The 17826-nt window shown below is 17.1% G+C and overlaps 1 protein-coding gene across 1 annotated transcript in view; it reads right to left on the bottom strand.

Annotated features, from left to right (window-relative positions):
* The window catches only part of LOC102677394 (voltage-dependent T-type calcium channel subunit alpha-1G), a 201276-nt gene that overhangs the window by 15485 nt on the left and 167965 nt on the right, over positions 1-17826 (bottom strand). Inside the window, 6 exon segments of the mRNA XM_031511741.1 lie at positions 2593-2758; positions 8485-8631; positions 8765-8916; positions 12261-12551; positions 17215-17276; positions 17279-17345. Of these exon segments, the coding sequence (XP_031367601.1) occupies positions 2593-2758; positions 8485-8631; positions 8765-8916; positions 12261-12551; positions 17215-17276; positions 17279-17345 (885 nt within the window).

The raw sequence follows: 17826 nt of genomic DNA, 5'->3' as shown, positions 1-17826 counted from the left end.
ATAGTACATATTATAAATAAATAATATATAATATATATTATAATAAATATATAATAAATAAATTTCAGAATTTATTATTTAAATGAATTTATTTTTTCTTTTATTTAAAGTAATTATTTTTTTTATTTATTATTTTTATTTCAAATTAAAATATAAGAAGAATTAAAATTTTTTGTTATAAAATTTTTTATATAAATAACTGCAAATAAAAATAACTATGGTAATATTTCATAAAATCATTTTGTAAATTTTTTCGTGATTCATGGATCGAGAATTTATAAATTGAGATATAAATCACAAAGATTATATAATATGCAAAAAATAAACATTATAATATTATAATAATGAAAAGAAAATTATTTATATATTGGAAATATTCTTGTCACACTTCATAATTATTTTGCAATATGTAAATATTATATTTTCAATATTTTAGAAAATTTAGTCATATTTTAAAAATTAAATTAATAAATTATGCTATCGAAATCAATAATAATTCTATTTTAAAATTCTATATTATAAAATATCGAATATGTAGATCAGAATAATTTTTTATTAGTCATTTGAAGGCAATCAGCTAAAATCAATTAAAGTTTCAATAATATTTTCATTTATTTTAGAAATTAAAATGAATAATTTCGTAAAAGAGATATATTTAACTATGGTTTTATTTAACTAGGATATTTTATAAAATATGAAAAAAAAATAAAAATTTGAGAATTGATTTTACATATGCAAAAAAACTTCATATCGAAAAATAAATTTATATTCATATAAACAAATTTTCAACAAAATTAGATTTGTTAAAATGGATGAATTTCTTTTTTAAGATATAAGTATATGAAGATTTTTATAACTTATATAGTATTAATATTTAGATATTGAAATCAAAAAATTTTAATTTTAATTTTAATTTATTAATTTATTTAAAATACATAATTCGAAAAGAAAATTTATATTTTCATTTATTTATTTTAAAATAGATAAAATATGATAAAATGATAATTTTTTAACAAATAAAAGTTTAAAAAGAAAGAAAATTGATCTTTCACATTTTAAAGATACTGTGAAAAAAAGTTGTTGAAAGTTTTTCAAGGAACTCGTAATCTTGAAACTGTTAATATACAAGAATTGTAACAATATATATTTTTGTTAAATAACACCTTCGGTTCGTATTTCTATTTTTGTTTTTATTATCAAAAGAAAAAAACTGATTTCTCTAAAAAATCGTTTCTAAATAACAATACTTTTAATAGAAAACTATGTCGAATGAAAGAAAAAGACTTTTTATACGAAATATTTTTTGTTAAATGATATGAAATCAAATATTTAAAATTTAAAAAAAAATTTTTAAAAATAAATATTTAAAAATGTTTAAAAGTTTAAAATTATTATGTTCGCCAATACAACTATAAATAAGTTTGTAAAAATTTCAATAAACTTTCAGAAATTTTTATTTTTATTTATTATAATTTAAAGAAATTCTAATTATTTAATATTAAAAATAAAATATAGATTCCAAAAAATTGCGTATCTCTAATTATAATTATTTGTATTATAACAACTTGAAAAAGAAATTAAAAAATTAATTTATTTCTTAAAGATTTCTTAAATAGATTTGTTATAATTAAAAAATTTTAAATATAATTTGAAATATAAATAATTTAAATAATTTTTTAATAAAAATTAAAAATGATTTATTTTAAATATTATATAAATATTTTAATAAAACATTTGTTTTAAAATAATATTTAATACGAGTTAATAAAATATTTTAGAAATTATTAATGATAGTAAAAACATATTTTAGATAAAATGTTAAATTATATGACGTAAAAATAAGAACATTTAAAAAATATGTGAAACTTTGTTTTCTTAAATTGAATGAATTCTTAGAATAAATTTATATGAAATAAAATATAATTCTCTACAAAAATATTAATTATATTTATAGTGAAAATATAAAAGTATATAGCATATAAAATTTTGTAAAATTTTATTACATGAAAAATAATAAAAAATAAAGAAATGTTTACCATTTAAATGTATAATAAGTTTTTCGATTTTATCAGTATCTTTTAAACTGATGTTTTTTGCTATTATAAGTGATTATATAGACAATAACGAGTTACTTACTTATTGTATTATATTACTGTATACAAAATAAGTAATTTTATTTAAAAAAATAAAATTGACTTTCATTTATCTTTTACGTCCAATTAAAAAAATTTGTCTTGCGTCATATTATGTATCCTTCAAAATTCCTTTTCAGTTTTCTTGTTTCAAAATATTCTTTAGTGTCGTCAATAATTTCGAAGATAATCGAGTCGAATATTTTTTAAATGAATCTCCCTATATTTTTAAAACACTATTTCTTTATGTAATTATTATTTTAAAAAATATATTTATAAAATTACATATATTTATAAAATTATAGACGAAAACATAAAAATATTTATTCCTTATTCATTTATTTCGAAAAATCTATTTTTTCCAATTCAGCATAAATAATACACATTTTTTAAAAATATACAAATTTGTTTTTTTTTTCTATTCAATCGATAATTCATTATAATTTTTGAAAACACTTACCTGATTGGGCGTTGCTGTGTAACGTTTAATGGAGGAACTATGGCTTTCGATGGAATTATTAGGGCTGAGACTACGATTATTGCTTGTTAGGACAGTCATTCGATTATTCGGTGTATCGCTTTGCGTGTCATTTCTTATCGAACCGTATAAATAACCAGTGTTGAAACTGAAATATAATTTTCCGAAAGTTACTACATTAAAGAAGAATATAAACATGTTCGTGAATTTGTTGTCCTGAATAGACATTATTGTAATTACCGTTGTTTGAAAAATGATATGTACACTAGAAATTTCCACTACTTGGATATTTAGCTTTGAGAATGTCACATAATTGCACATAATTAAAGAAGTAATTGAAGAAAAAAGGAATTAATATTTAACTAGCAGATATCGTATTCGATTTTGATATATAAATATACTTTTAATTGTCTATGATCGAGATCTAAAAGCAGAACGAAACAAAGAAATGCATCTTTAACATTTTAATGCACCAATATTTCTTTTACTTTGATATTTCAAAGGAGAAAAGATATTAATAGTATAATTTGAAAAAACAAATATATATTTTTAATGATATATAAGAAGATATTGATTTCTTTTTTGCATGATATCACATATATTTTAAAAATGAATAATTTGAATAAATTAATATGCTATGATTTTAAAATCAATTAAAGATATTAATGTAATATATTTATAAATTATTTATATTGATTTTCATAATGTCAAAAATTAATTGCAGAGAAATAAAAATAGTATAAATATATTTATTTTTTTAAATAATTTGTTAATGATTATTAAAGTTTTTATAATTTATCATAATAAAAAATATTGCAATTTCGAATAAAAAACAAAAATCATAGTTCTATATATATTGTATATTTTTTATTTTATTGATTTTTAACAGAAAACTTTGAATTACATATTATTGCAATAGCAAAAAAAAATATCTATAAAAAAAATTAACGAAAATTAAAGAATAAAATTTTTTAAAATTTGGTATTATTTGGTATTAAAAAATATTTACTTGAATTATTTCGAATAATTAATTAAATTATTTTGAGGAAATGTATCAATACATATGCATTTAATTCCTAAATAATGACTTGATGGATTTCGAGATACATTTCTCTGTTCATGCTCATATTCATAAATATTGTTAACGTTGTTGCATGTTATATCCATTATCCTATTGATTTGTTTTCAATGTGATTTATCAAAAGATTATGAACATTTATATAAATTCACATTTTTATGACATTTTTATGTAATTAGAGTTCTAAATAGAAATTTATTTTATTCATTAAATAATTTTAATTTAAATATTTGATATATATTTGCATAATATACATATGCATGCTATGCATTCTATGCATCTTTTATTTATTGCCCTTTAACATTAATATTTCATATAAAATATATTTTTTTAATAATTAATAAATTATATAATGTAATTGTATATTATATTATATAATGTAATTTATTATATATTATTATTGTATATTATAATATAGTAATGTAATTTGACAATTAAAGTGATTAAATAAATTAGAGTTCTATATTTCTTAAAATACCATATTATTATTGAATTTAAATATTATTTTATTTAAGTTTTTATTACATATTTAAATTATTCTTTTCAAAAAATAAAAAAAAAGAAATTTTAATAAAAGACAATGTCAATTATAACAATATTTTGAAAAATACGGAAATAATTATAAAGAAAAACATAATTAAATTGTTATATATATATATTTTAATAAATTACTTATTCAGAGTATTATTATATGAAAGAGTTTATTTAACTTTATTAACAAAATTCAGTTATTTTATTATAAATAAAAAATAACAATATATAAATTTAAAAAAATAATTATAAAAAAAAAATTATAAGTAACTATAATAATATGTATCTATTCATATTATCTATTTAATATGATAAATAATAATAATTTATTAATAATTTATTAATTAATAATTTTTCTAATAAAAAAAATTGAGAATATTGAGAATATCAAACTATTTTATGTTTAATTAGAATTATGTTTAATTAGAATTATAAAGAAAATAAAGAAGTAAGTACTTTTCTTTACATTTTCATTAAAAATTGAAGAAATATCTTTTTTTAGAAGGTTATACAAGATAGTAAAACTTTATATAAAACTATAACAAATTATAAAAATCTGAAAGTAAATCGCTAAACAAGTTAAGGTTTCTTTCTAACTTTTGTTCTAAAAATAAGGTACATAAGTTGAATTACTATAAATATTCAAAAATTTATTAAATTTAATTCTGCAAATTAAAATATGATAAAAATTAGAAATAAAAAATTATTAAATTTCTTTTTAATTATTGATTTATTAGTTATATAATTTTTTTAATTTTGTCTTAGAAATATTTTTATAAAAGAAGTTAAATTAGTGAAGTAAATTACTTTCATGTAATTAAATAATTTTGATTTGTAATAAATCTCAAATCTTCTTTTATTAATTTATGAAAATTTTAAAAATATAATTTTTTATTTCTATTCTGCTCAATATTTTTTCAAATAGTTCCTTTTTGTCATATTTAATTGTTTAAAAATTAGTAGAAATTGCAATAAATAATAATAAATTGAAGAAAAAAAAAGAAATTGCAATAAAATATTCGATAAAAAATATTTTAATTTTAAAATATTTGACATTGAAATATATAAAATCGAATAAAGCACTAATAGATTAAAATCTTTAAAATAGACATATGATTAAGAAAATTAATTATCGTAAAATTAATTTAATTGATTGATCATTAAATTAATCGTTGATTGATTTAATTAAAATTATAATTAAATTGAAATTATAAAAATTTAAAAATTATTTTTAAAATTTTTATAAAATTTTTAAAATTAGTAATCAATAATAAATATAAATAAATTTTTTAAATCTCATTGCAAATTTTATCTCAGTGGTTTAATATTATTTGACAAATGCTTTATAAGTTTTATCGTCTTTCGATATTTGGCCGCGAGCAACATCAAAAATAAGGCGAAAAGAACAAAAACCTCATATAGAATAGTAATCTCACTGAAAAAGGAATTTCAATAGTTAGTTATTATTCAATCCTGCAATTGATGATTAAAATTAAATTTTTAATTTAATCATAATAAAACAACTAAAAAACAAAAAAATCGTAATAAGCAACTAAAGATATGTATTTAGTGATTAATCACAATTAGCGATTAAAAATTTAATCATTAATTGTGATTAAAAATTAAAGTGATAATTAATCTTTTAAATTAATACCTGATTCTATTTTGAGAAAAGAGTTATTTTAAGTTTTTTTAAATTATATTTATTTTCATTGTAGAGATATAATTTTTTTTAATTGAAAAAAAATTATTTAAAAATGATCAAAAACAATATATTCTAATACTAGACTAATAGTAGTTGTCATTATTTATAATTATTTATATAAAAATATTTCTAATAAAAATAAATAGAGATTAAATTGAAACATAATATGTGTAAAGATGGAAACTAGTACATTACATATCTATTATCTAGTACATAAGATATTATCTTTTATTATTATCATTAAAAAATTAAATTTAACAATTTAAATAGATAATATAATATAATATCAATATGTAGATTGATTTTTTCTATTTTATATTAAATTAGAAATTAATATCTACGAATTTAAAAATTAAATTACAATATCGAAGAAAAAATATGATAAAATAATTTTAGAAATTAGGAAAACATGAAAATCAATATTTCATACAGAAATGAATGAAAAGATTTTATTATAGTTTATTTATAGCACTATTTAGAATATTTTTGCCTCTTACATATTATATTATATCTTATATATTAACAAGATTTACTTAATAAAATAAGTAAAATAATAAAATAAAGTAAGTCTGAAATAGAAGTTTGATTTTGATTAATTTTATTTAATCTATTTTTATTTATTCGTTAATAAATAATTAAAATTTCAAGTGTCGTATCATCTCCATTTTTAATCTCATGAATAATATTTTTAACCATTACTGTTAAAAAAAAAATATGATTAAATTTTTTCATATCCTTTTTGACATTGTATATCTACAACAAAAAAAATAAGTAAAGAAATGAAATGAAAATCAAAAAAAAAAGTAAAAAATAAAAAATTTTTTTGCCCGTATTATAAACTTAAAATATCATAGAATAATCACTTTAGTAAAATATTAAAATCATAAAATATTAAATATTTAATGAAATTAATATCATTACACATGTTATCACAATTATCAAATATTTTTCAAAAATAGATTTGTTTTATTCTTTATCAATATATAATTTTTCATAAAATACATCAAATATTCATCATAATCAAATTTTGTTGCAATTGATAATTTGAACATGTTTTTAAGCGATTAATGAATAAAATATTGTCATGAATTAATCAGTATGTTTCAATTACTGTTAAATTAAATAATTATATATATTAAATTAATATATTAATTATATAAATTATGGTTGTATAAAGGACGCGCTCAAGTTTAATATACATAATACAATCGAAATTCAATAATCCAAGTATAATGCAATATATAATATTAATATAATATAGAAAATTAATATCTTTATAGATATAGATAAAATATTTCGAATTCAATTAATCATATAAATACATGATGAAAAATCTCTCAAAATAAACGTAATAACATGACTAGTGAGTATCATGAATGAAAACCATCAACTGAGCAGTTAAAGAGGTTACTATTTTAATTCAATATTGATACTTTCATTTATTGCTTTCACGAAGAAATTGTGAAATGTTAAATTTCAATATTTATTTGTAAGAACAGTAAACAATCGTCTCTCAAAATCAATACTAGAGAAGTAGTTCTTTTCCACAATAATAAACACAATAATAAATATTTTGTGACTATTAATTTCATTGAATAGAAACATTGTCTTATTCCTGGATTCTAAAATCTCCCACAAATATTCTTAAATTTAGCAACTTAAGAGCACTTAAAATTAAATATTATATTAAGATCAATATTAGACAATTTTATTAAATTTGTTTAATATTGAAACAATTTAACTTTCATCCTAATACTTTATTTACATATTTTTTTTATATTTTTTTTAAAAAAATATAAAAATGATGTTATTGTGCTATTTATAAAAAAATTAATTCCAGATTTTCACTTAATAAAAAATATAAATATAAAATATATTTAATATTATTAAGACAAAACATAAAAAATAATAAAAAAATATAATAATATTTGTTATAAAAAAATCTTGTCGACACATATAATTTTTATGTTCTATAAAGTGCTTTAGATGATTAACGAGTAACTATTGTTTTGTAATTGTTACAATTATGTATTTATTATATTATTTTTTTAGATTGCAACTAAATATGTTTAGTTTTGAATAAATACATAAAAGAAAAATTTAAAAAACTGTTTTTTCTTCATTTCTTCTTTATAGCGAAACAAAATTAACAATAGTAAAATCGAGAATAATACGAAATTGAATACATGAAAAAAATCTGAAAAATGTGAATATTAATTTTTTTATTTTAAATAAAATCATTAGTAAAATTAATTATTTATCTTTTTATTGTGTCAATATGATAAACACGTTAAGTTATGAAAATAAGAAATGGTTAAACAATTTAACATAAAACATTTATGTTAAAACAACATAACAAAAAATTTTAAAATATTCAATTATATTAAAATTAATAAATTATTCCGTTTGAGAGCTACAAAGTCTCCAAAATAATATTAATAGACTTCAGAAATCATATGATAAATACATTATCTAATTAGAATCACTTTCTAAATCATTTATTTACTATTTTTTTTATTTCTTTATCTATGAATATTATGTATTATTTATTCAAACTTACGTTGAATTGGAACCTAATATAGTGTTTCGACCGTTATTTAAAACAGTGTCTCTACCAAAAGATTCATCTTCCGTTTGTGACCAATGTTTCTTCCTCAAAGATGGCCGTGATAATTTCCACGAATAACCTCTTTGTATCCTTGGTGGACTGTAGCAAAAAATAGTTATATAATTTCAAGTAGAATGAAAGCGATAAGGTTTCATTCAATTTTACGTTTAATGTGATTTATTCTAATTTTCTAAGTATAAAATTGATTTTGTATGTAAAATATATGCATTACCTTGAACTAGATGATTCTCTCGTTGCTGGATTAATAACAGCCGTGACAAGGCTTATTCGTCGAGAAAATTGTCCGGCAATGAGATTTTTAGTTGATATTTTGTTTGAAACGTCTGGTAACTTTAACAGGCCGGAAGGAATACTACATTGACTCTATAAAATAAAATTTCGTAGGCGATAGAATAAAATTTGTATATTTTTAAAGATAAAATAAAGAATATGAATAAATTATAAATATTTATTTAATATTAAAAAAATATAGATGTTTTCTTTTTTAAAAATTCTCTTTTGAGAAATTATCTATGTAATTTAAGTATTTTAATGTTCATATAATTTAATTAAAATAGCAAAATAAATAATATTGATATTGTTAGATATAGAGAATATAATTTAGACATACAACATCAAAAAAATATTTATTTATATTGTATAATATTTTTAAATAAATAAAAAAATATTTTAAAATAATATCTTTAAAATAAATATGTATAAAAATAAACATATATAAGATATTAGATCGTGTGATACTTTATTTATTTTTTATGCAAAGATATTTTTAAGATAATAATATTTTTTTTTAAAATAAAAAATTTTTTTTATAATAACTGTACGGTATAATAAATATAAAAAATCTAAATTATTATATCAAAAAGATAAAGTAAATTTTTAATTAAAAAAAATTGAAATATGTTCAATTTTTTATAAATAATTTTTTTATTTAACATCAAACAAAAGATACAAAAAAAATAACTTTATGGATTTATCTCTCAAAATAATTTTTGACAACAAAAACATATCAGTTTCGACAAATATCATTTACAATATATTTATAATAAATTCTGATTTATTGTAAAATTTAAAAAATAAATTATTTTATGTCACTCTATATAGAGAGTATTAGAAGCAAACTGAATAATTTCATCAAAATATTCGATATTGTTATTACCATAATTATAAGTTAATTAATATCTAAAACTATTTTAAATAATTTTCATAAATTTTTGCACATTATTTAAAGTACTTATTTTTGAAAAGATAAAAGTGATCACTTATATATATAATATAAAATATTTGATCAAAAGTATAAGCATTTACAATATATTTTAGTAATTTTTCACAATAATTTTTGAATTGCAATTTACGAATAATAGATATCAATCATACATATATACACATAATAAAAAATATAAGTTAACCAACTCGATAAAAAGTTCTTTTTATATATTTTAAATTGTTATAACTTTGTAAAAAAAAAATTATACAACAAATGAATTCGTTTTTTTGAAAGATGTTTTTATATAATGTAATAAATAAAAAAGTAAAGATATTTTTTTTCTAAAAAATTTGAAAAATTCAATCTGCTATAGAAACACTGAAAAATTATTTTCGTAATTGAATCCAGAATAGACTATTATAGAGAGAAGATTGAAATCTTCTCTTTACTATAACCTAAAATTTGCCATATGATTTTTTTCAATTTTATTAAAAGTTATTAAATTTTGAATATTACAACTATAATTTAAGAAACATTAAATTTTTCTTATTTTTTCGATTAAATGTATATTCAAAATATTCAATTCAAAAAATTCAACAAAAAAAAATTATACAACAAGTTTGGGAATGTAAACAAAAGATTTCATTTTAGATTCTATTGTAAATTCAATCTAAAAAATATTTATCAGTATTTTTTAGAACCGATTGAATTTTTCATATTTTTGAAAAGAAAAGTATCTTTATGTTCTATTTGTTATCTATTTGTTATATATTTGTTATCTATTTGTGATATAAAAATATTTATAAAAAAAGGAACTCTAGGACTGTGAAAGTAAAAGTTTTATGCTATAAAACTAGTTCGTTTGATTGTTGTGAAATTTTTTTTTTTACGAAGTTATAATAGTTTGAAATACCCATTGGTTGATGTATGCTTTTTACTGTATATGCCATTTATAAAAGTTAGTTAGTTCAAACGATAATTCTCATGAAAGTTAGAATCACAATTTTACGTATTTTCGGTTGATCTGACAATCAGTTGCTTTCTTCGAATTAACTAAGTTAATGAAACATAGAAACAAATAATATCATTCACATAACAATTACATGAATCGTTCATTCGTACTAAATTAAACAAATTTATGATACTATGAGTAAATACTATGAAATCTCCATATTCTGAAAAACGGATAAATATTAAATATAGATTTATATAGAAATATAGATAAATAATTTTTCAATAGAATTAACAAAGAAGTAATAAAAAGAAAAGAAATAATCGATTCTCGATCTCGAGAGAATATTTATCATATCAAATATTTAAATGAAATTTTAAACAAAAATTTATTTTTGTTTTTAAAATCGAAAAGTCATAATGATAAAAAATAAATCATACAGAAGAAAAAATTTTTGGAGGCGAGGAATATTGAATTTTTGGAGGAATATCGAAATATTTTTATCTAAAAAAAAAAAAATATGACGAATAAAGTTTCACTGTACTATAAAATTAGATATTGCATCAGATGAATATCTTATAATCAAATGCATATACTGAATATAAATGGACATTCATTTATTTATTTCACATCATTATTTCAATCGCTGTGTAAAAGAATGATCAAATATGTAAATCCTATTAAAAGAAAATTTAATATGCTTTCAATACAACTTTCGTAAATACTCGATTACTCTTTAAAATTTATAGATTTTTAGATCTTTTTCTTAAATATCCATTGCTTCTTTCTATATCGATCGATTTCGATGAAATTTTACATATATAGCTGACAAAATCTATAATTATAATTTAAAAAAAAATTTTTTTTTTACACATTATTTAATAAATTAATTTTTCTAAAATTTAAAAAAAAAATCAAATTACTTGTTTAATTTTTAGAGAAGTTATTCAATTTCAAATGATGAATATATTAGAAATCTGACAGCAATATTATTAATAAGCAATTTATTAATAAATCATTTGCTTCTTTTTATGTTAATATTATTATTTATAATAATTAATTTATAATGTTTTATTATTATATGTTATGTAAGTTTTATTATTATATATATTTTATTATTTTTTTCCTTATTTCAATAATGTTATTTTGAAGTTTATTTCTACATTTATATAATTTTATATCATTAAATTATGCAATTTCAAGTAAATCTCAAACAAAATTCAATAAATTAAATAAATTTCTTGAAGTATATAAAGAAAATAAAAATAATCAGAAATTTTTGTAAATGAATATTCATTGTTGTTTTCGAAGTGTATAAAATATTCACAAATAAAATAATTGAAACTTTAAATTTAACATATTCAATTTTGAAAGAATCTATAATCAAAAAAGAGATTGTAATTTTAAAACAAATTATTCTATTTTAAAAAATGATCAAATATATCAATACTTTTTATCAATAATTATATTATGCTTCTAATAAAATGTCAACAATGATAAAAAAATTGATACGAATTAAGTATTAAAATTATTTTAAAAATATATACGTACTCCTGAACGATCTATAGATTCGATTGACAGTGCCGCAGTAGGATAAATAGCTCGATAATTTAAATCTCTGTAACCGACGTCGAGAGTGGTGTTCGGTGAATCTTGAGGAGTGGCCGCTGTATGAGTAATTATCGGTGGTTGACCGGCAGTACCCATCATTTTATTCTCCTTTTGAATATTACACTTAGGCTCGTCCATTTGATGCTTCCATACGGTATTGTGTTTTTCCTTGCTCTTGTTATCTTTATATTTGCGTAACTCTTCCGCACTCTGCCAGGAATTTTTTCGATCCTAAATTTAAATATTTGCTTGCTTGGGATAAATTGCAAGTTTTCTCATATTTATGCATAAATTTTGTTTATTTCACGAGATAATAGAATAAGAAAGGACTAAGAAAGGATTCAGAAATTTAGGAATATGTAATATTCTTGTGTTGTAATGCTTAAAAATAAAAAATTAATTAGATAAAAAATTAATTATGTTTAAAAAAAATTATGATAAAATTATGTTTTTTGTTAAATTAATTTATTAATTAATTTTTGAAATTGAAAATAATTTTTTACTAAAGGTAGCTTGTTATTTATATATAATTTATAATAATCTATTTAATGAATTATCTATTTCTTTTATGTTTTATACACATATTATTGGATTTATATTTTGTCATATAATTTATACACATTCTAATATTCGATTAGAATATTTTAAATACTTACATGACACATTAAATTTTATACAGATAATTTTCAAAGTTTTATGTATTTTATTTTATATAACAGATATATTTATAATATATAATAGATTATATCGATAAATAAATTTTTATTTTAAATATTTTAAATATTTAAATATTTTATCATAAAATTCTATAATTTAAATTTGTAAAAAACTAATTTTTCCAGTTATTTTTCATAATAATATCTTTAATAATATAATAATATATAAAAATATGTTAAAAATATAATAAACTCCATTAATTTTGATATTTCTTTCTTCTTTTCATTTCTTTTTTATGTTAGAATGTAAGCTTTTAAAGTATATATTTGTCAAAATAAAATAAAAAAAATATCTTCATATTATAAATATTTAGCATAATATCATTAATATAATATTAATCATTTATAGATAAATAATAATAAATTTTTTAAATATATCAATATATAATATTGGATTATTTTAAATATTTGATTTCTATTTGATTTATAAGATATATCTTTACATATGTATTTTTTAAAATATCTTTTAAAAAGATATATTTTTTTAAGATTTTAATAAAAGTTTTAAGTTTTTCTAAATGAATTATTAACAAATTATATTATACTAAAAAATATTAAAAGATACTAAACATATAAAAATAGAACTTCTATAATCGCAAAAAAAAAAAGAAATAATAATAATTCATTGCTATTATGCAGTATAATTTCTTCTAAAACGAATAAATTATTTGTTTTATCCGAAAAAGAAAATTTTAACGAAATTCATTGTGCTCTATTTATAGTGCATCTTTCTATTAATCTTTCTATTAATTATAAACGATGCTATCTAACTTAATAAGCAATTATTAAGTTATTATATATGAAATGTCTCTATGGAATTTGAAGCTGTCAAACTGATACTGGTACTATCCATTAAATTTTGATTTATTATTAATTGAAATGTTCAAAGAATTCAAAATAATATAAATATAAGTAAAACGAAACTTTAATATGAGAAAACTTTAAATAATATAATAACACTTAATAAAAAAATTTATGTACTTTTAGACATTAAAACATTATCATTATAACAGTTTGCTGTACTATTTTATATTCATTTGTAAAATTTGAATTTTTATTTGCAATAAATAGATAAATAGATAAATAGATAAATAGATAAATAGATAAATAAAAGATAAATTATTATTTGATCCTTTCTTTATTTTATAAATATTGAATTAAAAAAACTGCAATTAAAAACACAAAAAAAGAAACGAAAGACAATTTTTATAAAGAATAAATAGGGAATTATATTTTTAAAACGAATTATTAATGTTTAAAATTACTATAGTTGTAATAATAATTTAAAAATTAATTGTTGTGTAAAAATAATATTTATAAATTTATTAATAATAATTAAATGTTTAAAAGATTCTAATTATATTTAAATCTTATCTACTTTTCTTGAAAAGTTTAAAAATATAATATTTATACAATACCATCAATATATAACAGAATCTTCTAAATATATATTTATTTTTATTTATATTTTTTTATTACTTTTTATATTTATTTATTTATTATTTTTGTATTCATTTTTTTCTTTCTTTTTTTTTAAAAAAAAATATATTCTATTTCAATTTTTTAATGAATTTTTCAATCATGATTAATTATACTAAAGAAATAATTGTAATAAATATATGATGAATGAATATTAGCAAGATTTAAAAATGTTAGCAAGATAAAAAAAATTAAACTTAGAATATCATAAATAAAATATATGAGCTTAAACTCGAAAAAAGTATAATAAAAATTACAACATAACATTTAAAAAAAGTTAAAATTATTTAACATTTATTCGTATCAAGATTGACGATTTTATATCAGAAAATAAATCGAGAAAAAATGCCATAAACAATAATATTTCAAGAAATATCACTGTTTGAAATATTATTGAAATATTATGAAACTATTTCATGACAAACAAGAAGATAAATGACATTTCGAATGAGAGCAAATTACTTGGTTCAAATAGAAAAAATAAGAAATAGATGGAAAAATGGATTTTTTTCACATGAAAATATATAGAAACTTAAATAAATAATGATAGCTATCAAAGTTATTTCAGAATCATTTTCAAAAATATTATTTGTGATAAAAAATGAATCTTAGATAATAATTTTCAAAATGATAGTTCAGTTTTAACGAACTATATGTATTTTGATTTTTTTATTTTCGACAGATATTTTGATTTTCAAGATTATTTTAAACTGATAATTATTTATAGTATTTCATTATACGTAGTATAAATAAATAAGCAGAAACGGATTCCTAAAGAAATAAATAAAAAATAAAAAAATAAAATTTTTTCATTTAATGTTTCATTTTTGAGTAAATCAAAAAAAAAAAATTTAACAAATAAAATAATTTCTAATTTAGATATAAATTATCGATAGGAAATAATTTTTTTATATGTGAAAATAAACAAAAAATATATAATAAATTTTTTTCATTTAAAAATTATTATTTTCAAAAAAATTAAATTTAAAAATTTATCGATTATACAATTATATGATTTCTTAGCTGTAAATATTCAATTACAATTTTCTTAAAAATAAGGACTAAACAATGAAATTCCAAAAAATTATATTTACAAATAATCTATAAGATATTGATGATTCGAAAAAAGAATTGTTTTGTTTGTTCTTAGACATTAATGTTAGACATTAATGTCAACATTTTTATTTTAAAATGAATAATGAATAATAAATTTAAATTAAAATTTAATTTAAATTTAAGTAATCTATATCTAATTCACTATATTCTATATTTTATTCTATTTTTATTAAATAACAAAATATGTTTTGTATTTCAGTAATATATTTTATGAAGAAATTTTATTTTTATAATTTATTTTATTTAAAAGAAAAGGAATAAAATATTATCAAAAAAATAATTTTAAACAAATTATAGAACAAATAATAGTTATATAATAAATTAATATTTATAAATATATAACAAAATAAATTGAATTATACAAAGAATAAATAAATAATAATTTGATTTATCTTTTATTAGATGTTTTTTATTATTAGAAACAAGTATATTTTAAACAAGTATATATATTTTAAACAAATATATACTTCATATAATTTAATTTGATTAATAGTATCGCTGTCCACTGATCGATAAATAAACCTCCTTTGATAGATTGCTTTACTCTCTTCTTCAAACAAATTGTTTCTTGCATAAAATGTTTCGCAAGTATGGATATAACTTGAAGAAATCGATAAAGTTTTTAAAAAAATACAAAAAACTCATGATAAACTTCTCTACAAACTGTACTTCATATTTATGTATTCAGTTTTTTTTAATTTATGACTCAATTATTGTTATATGATTTTCCAAATAATATATATATATGTACATAATAAGATGATTGATATAAAATTTCAATATGTTTCCTTCATATTAATATTAAAAAAGATATATTTTTGAATTAATTTCATTAAATATTTATCTTGTAAATTATGTGAAATAATATAATATAATATAATACATATTCTATTTAAGAAATTTAGGCTTTTCATTTCTTTTTTTGAACTGAAAAACAAATATTTATGCAAAATTTGGAAACAAAAATTCAGAAAATGCACATGATATGTAAAAAAATTTAAAATATTCAAAATGTAATACACATTATTATATTTGTGTATATTTGTTTAAAAAAATATAACAAATTTGTATTTTATTGTATTTTTATTTGTATTAAGCTCCATTTCTTTAATCATGTAAAAAATTATTCATAACAATTTACTAATAATCTATTTATAATAATTGATGAAAACGCATAGATAATGCGTTATATGAAATAAGATATATAAATAAATTATATATGTATTTAAAATGTTTAGAGATAAATAAAAATATTATTGAAATCAAATAATATTGAATAATGAATAACTTAAATATAATTTTATATATTATTATGTATTAGTACATCTCAAAAGTATAATTTTACTTTTCTTTAAATAAAATTTTATAATTTTTATTATTTGATCTAATTTTTTAATTTCTATAAAAAGATATCGGAATACTCCATTAAATCTAATCATTCAAAAATTATAATTGAAAATTTTCTAAATTTTTTATTCACATTATACTATACTATAATAATAATAGTATAATATACATATTATAATATTAAATTAATTAAATTTTTTTTATTTATATTATTAATAATGAATTAATTTCCTTACTTGGGTATAAGTATCACTATCAGTAATCGAATGAGATCTCGAAATCCTCGAAGAACCATNCTGCCTATTCCTGCTTCTTTCGCAGCAAGCCTAGCCATTTCTCTTTGTTCTCGTTCTCTTCTTTCATTTCTCTGCAAAAATAAATCAATTTATGTAATTTGTTATATCTGATTAAACGAATTATGTATTATGAATTATGTATAAAATCTTGTTTATATTAAACATCAATTTATTACTATTAATTTTTTGATAAATATATTACTGTATTAATTATAAAATTGCATTATGAATATTAGATGCTTCTATACATTTTTTTTTTTCAATAAATTTTACATTGAACTTTACATTGAATCAANTATATATATATAATTATAATAAGAATGAATGTATATTTTATTATTTTATTATTTTGTTATTGATTATTAGTCAATAATCAAAAGTCAAAACGTACTATTTCTACGATTTTATTGAAAGTTATTATATTTATATAAAATTTCAATATAAATTAATTACAGTTTATTAAGAATCAAAAGAAATTGTAACTTTATATTTCAAATTAAAATAGATAATAATTAAAATTTAATTATTTGATTTTTGAAAAAAAATAAAAAA

The sequence above is a fragment of the Apis dorsata genome, unplaced genomic scaffold (assembly GCF_000469605.1).
Source record: "Apis dorsata unplaced genomic scaffold, Apis dorsata 1.3 scaffold_346, whole genome shotgun sequence".
NCBI lineage: Eukaryota > Metazoa > Arthropoda > Insecta > Hymenoptera > Apidae > Apis > Apis dorsata.
The sequence above is the reverse complement of the archived record's forward strand: the minus strand, read 5'-3'. Positions and strand labels throughout refer to the sequence as shown.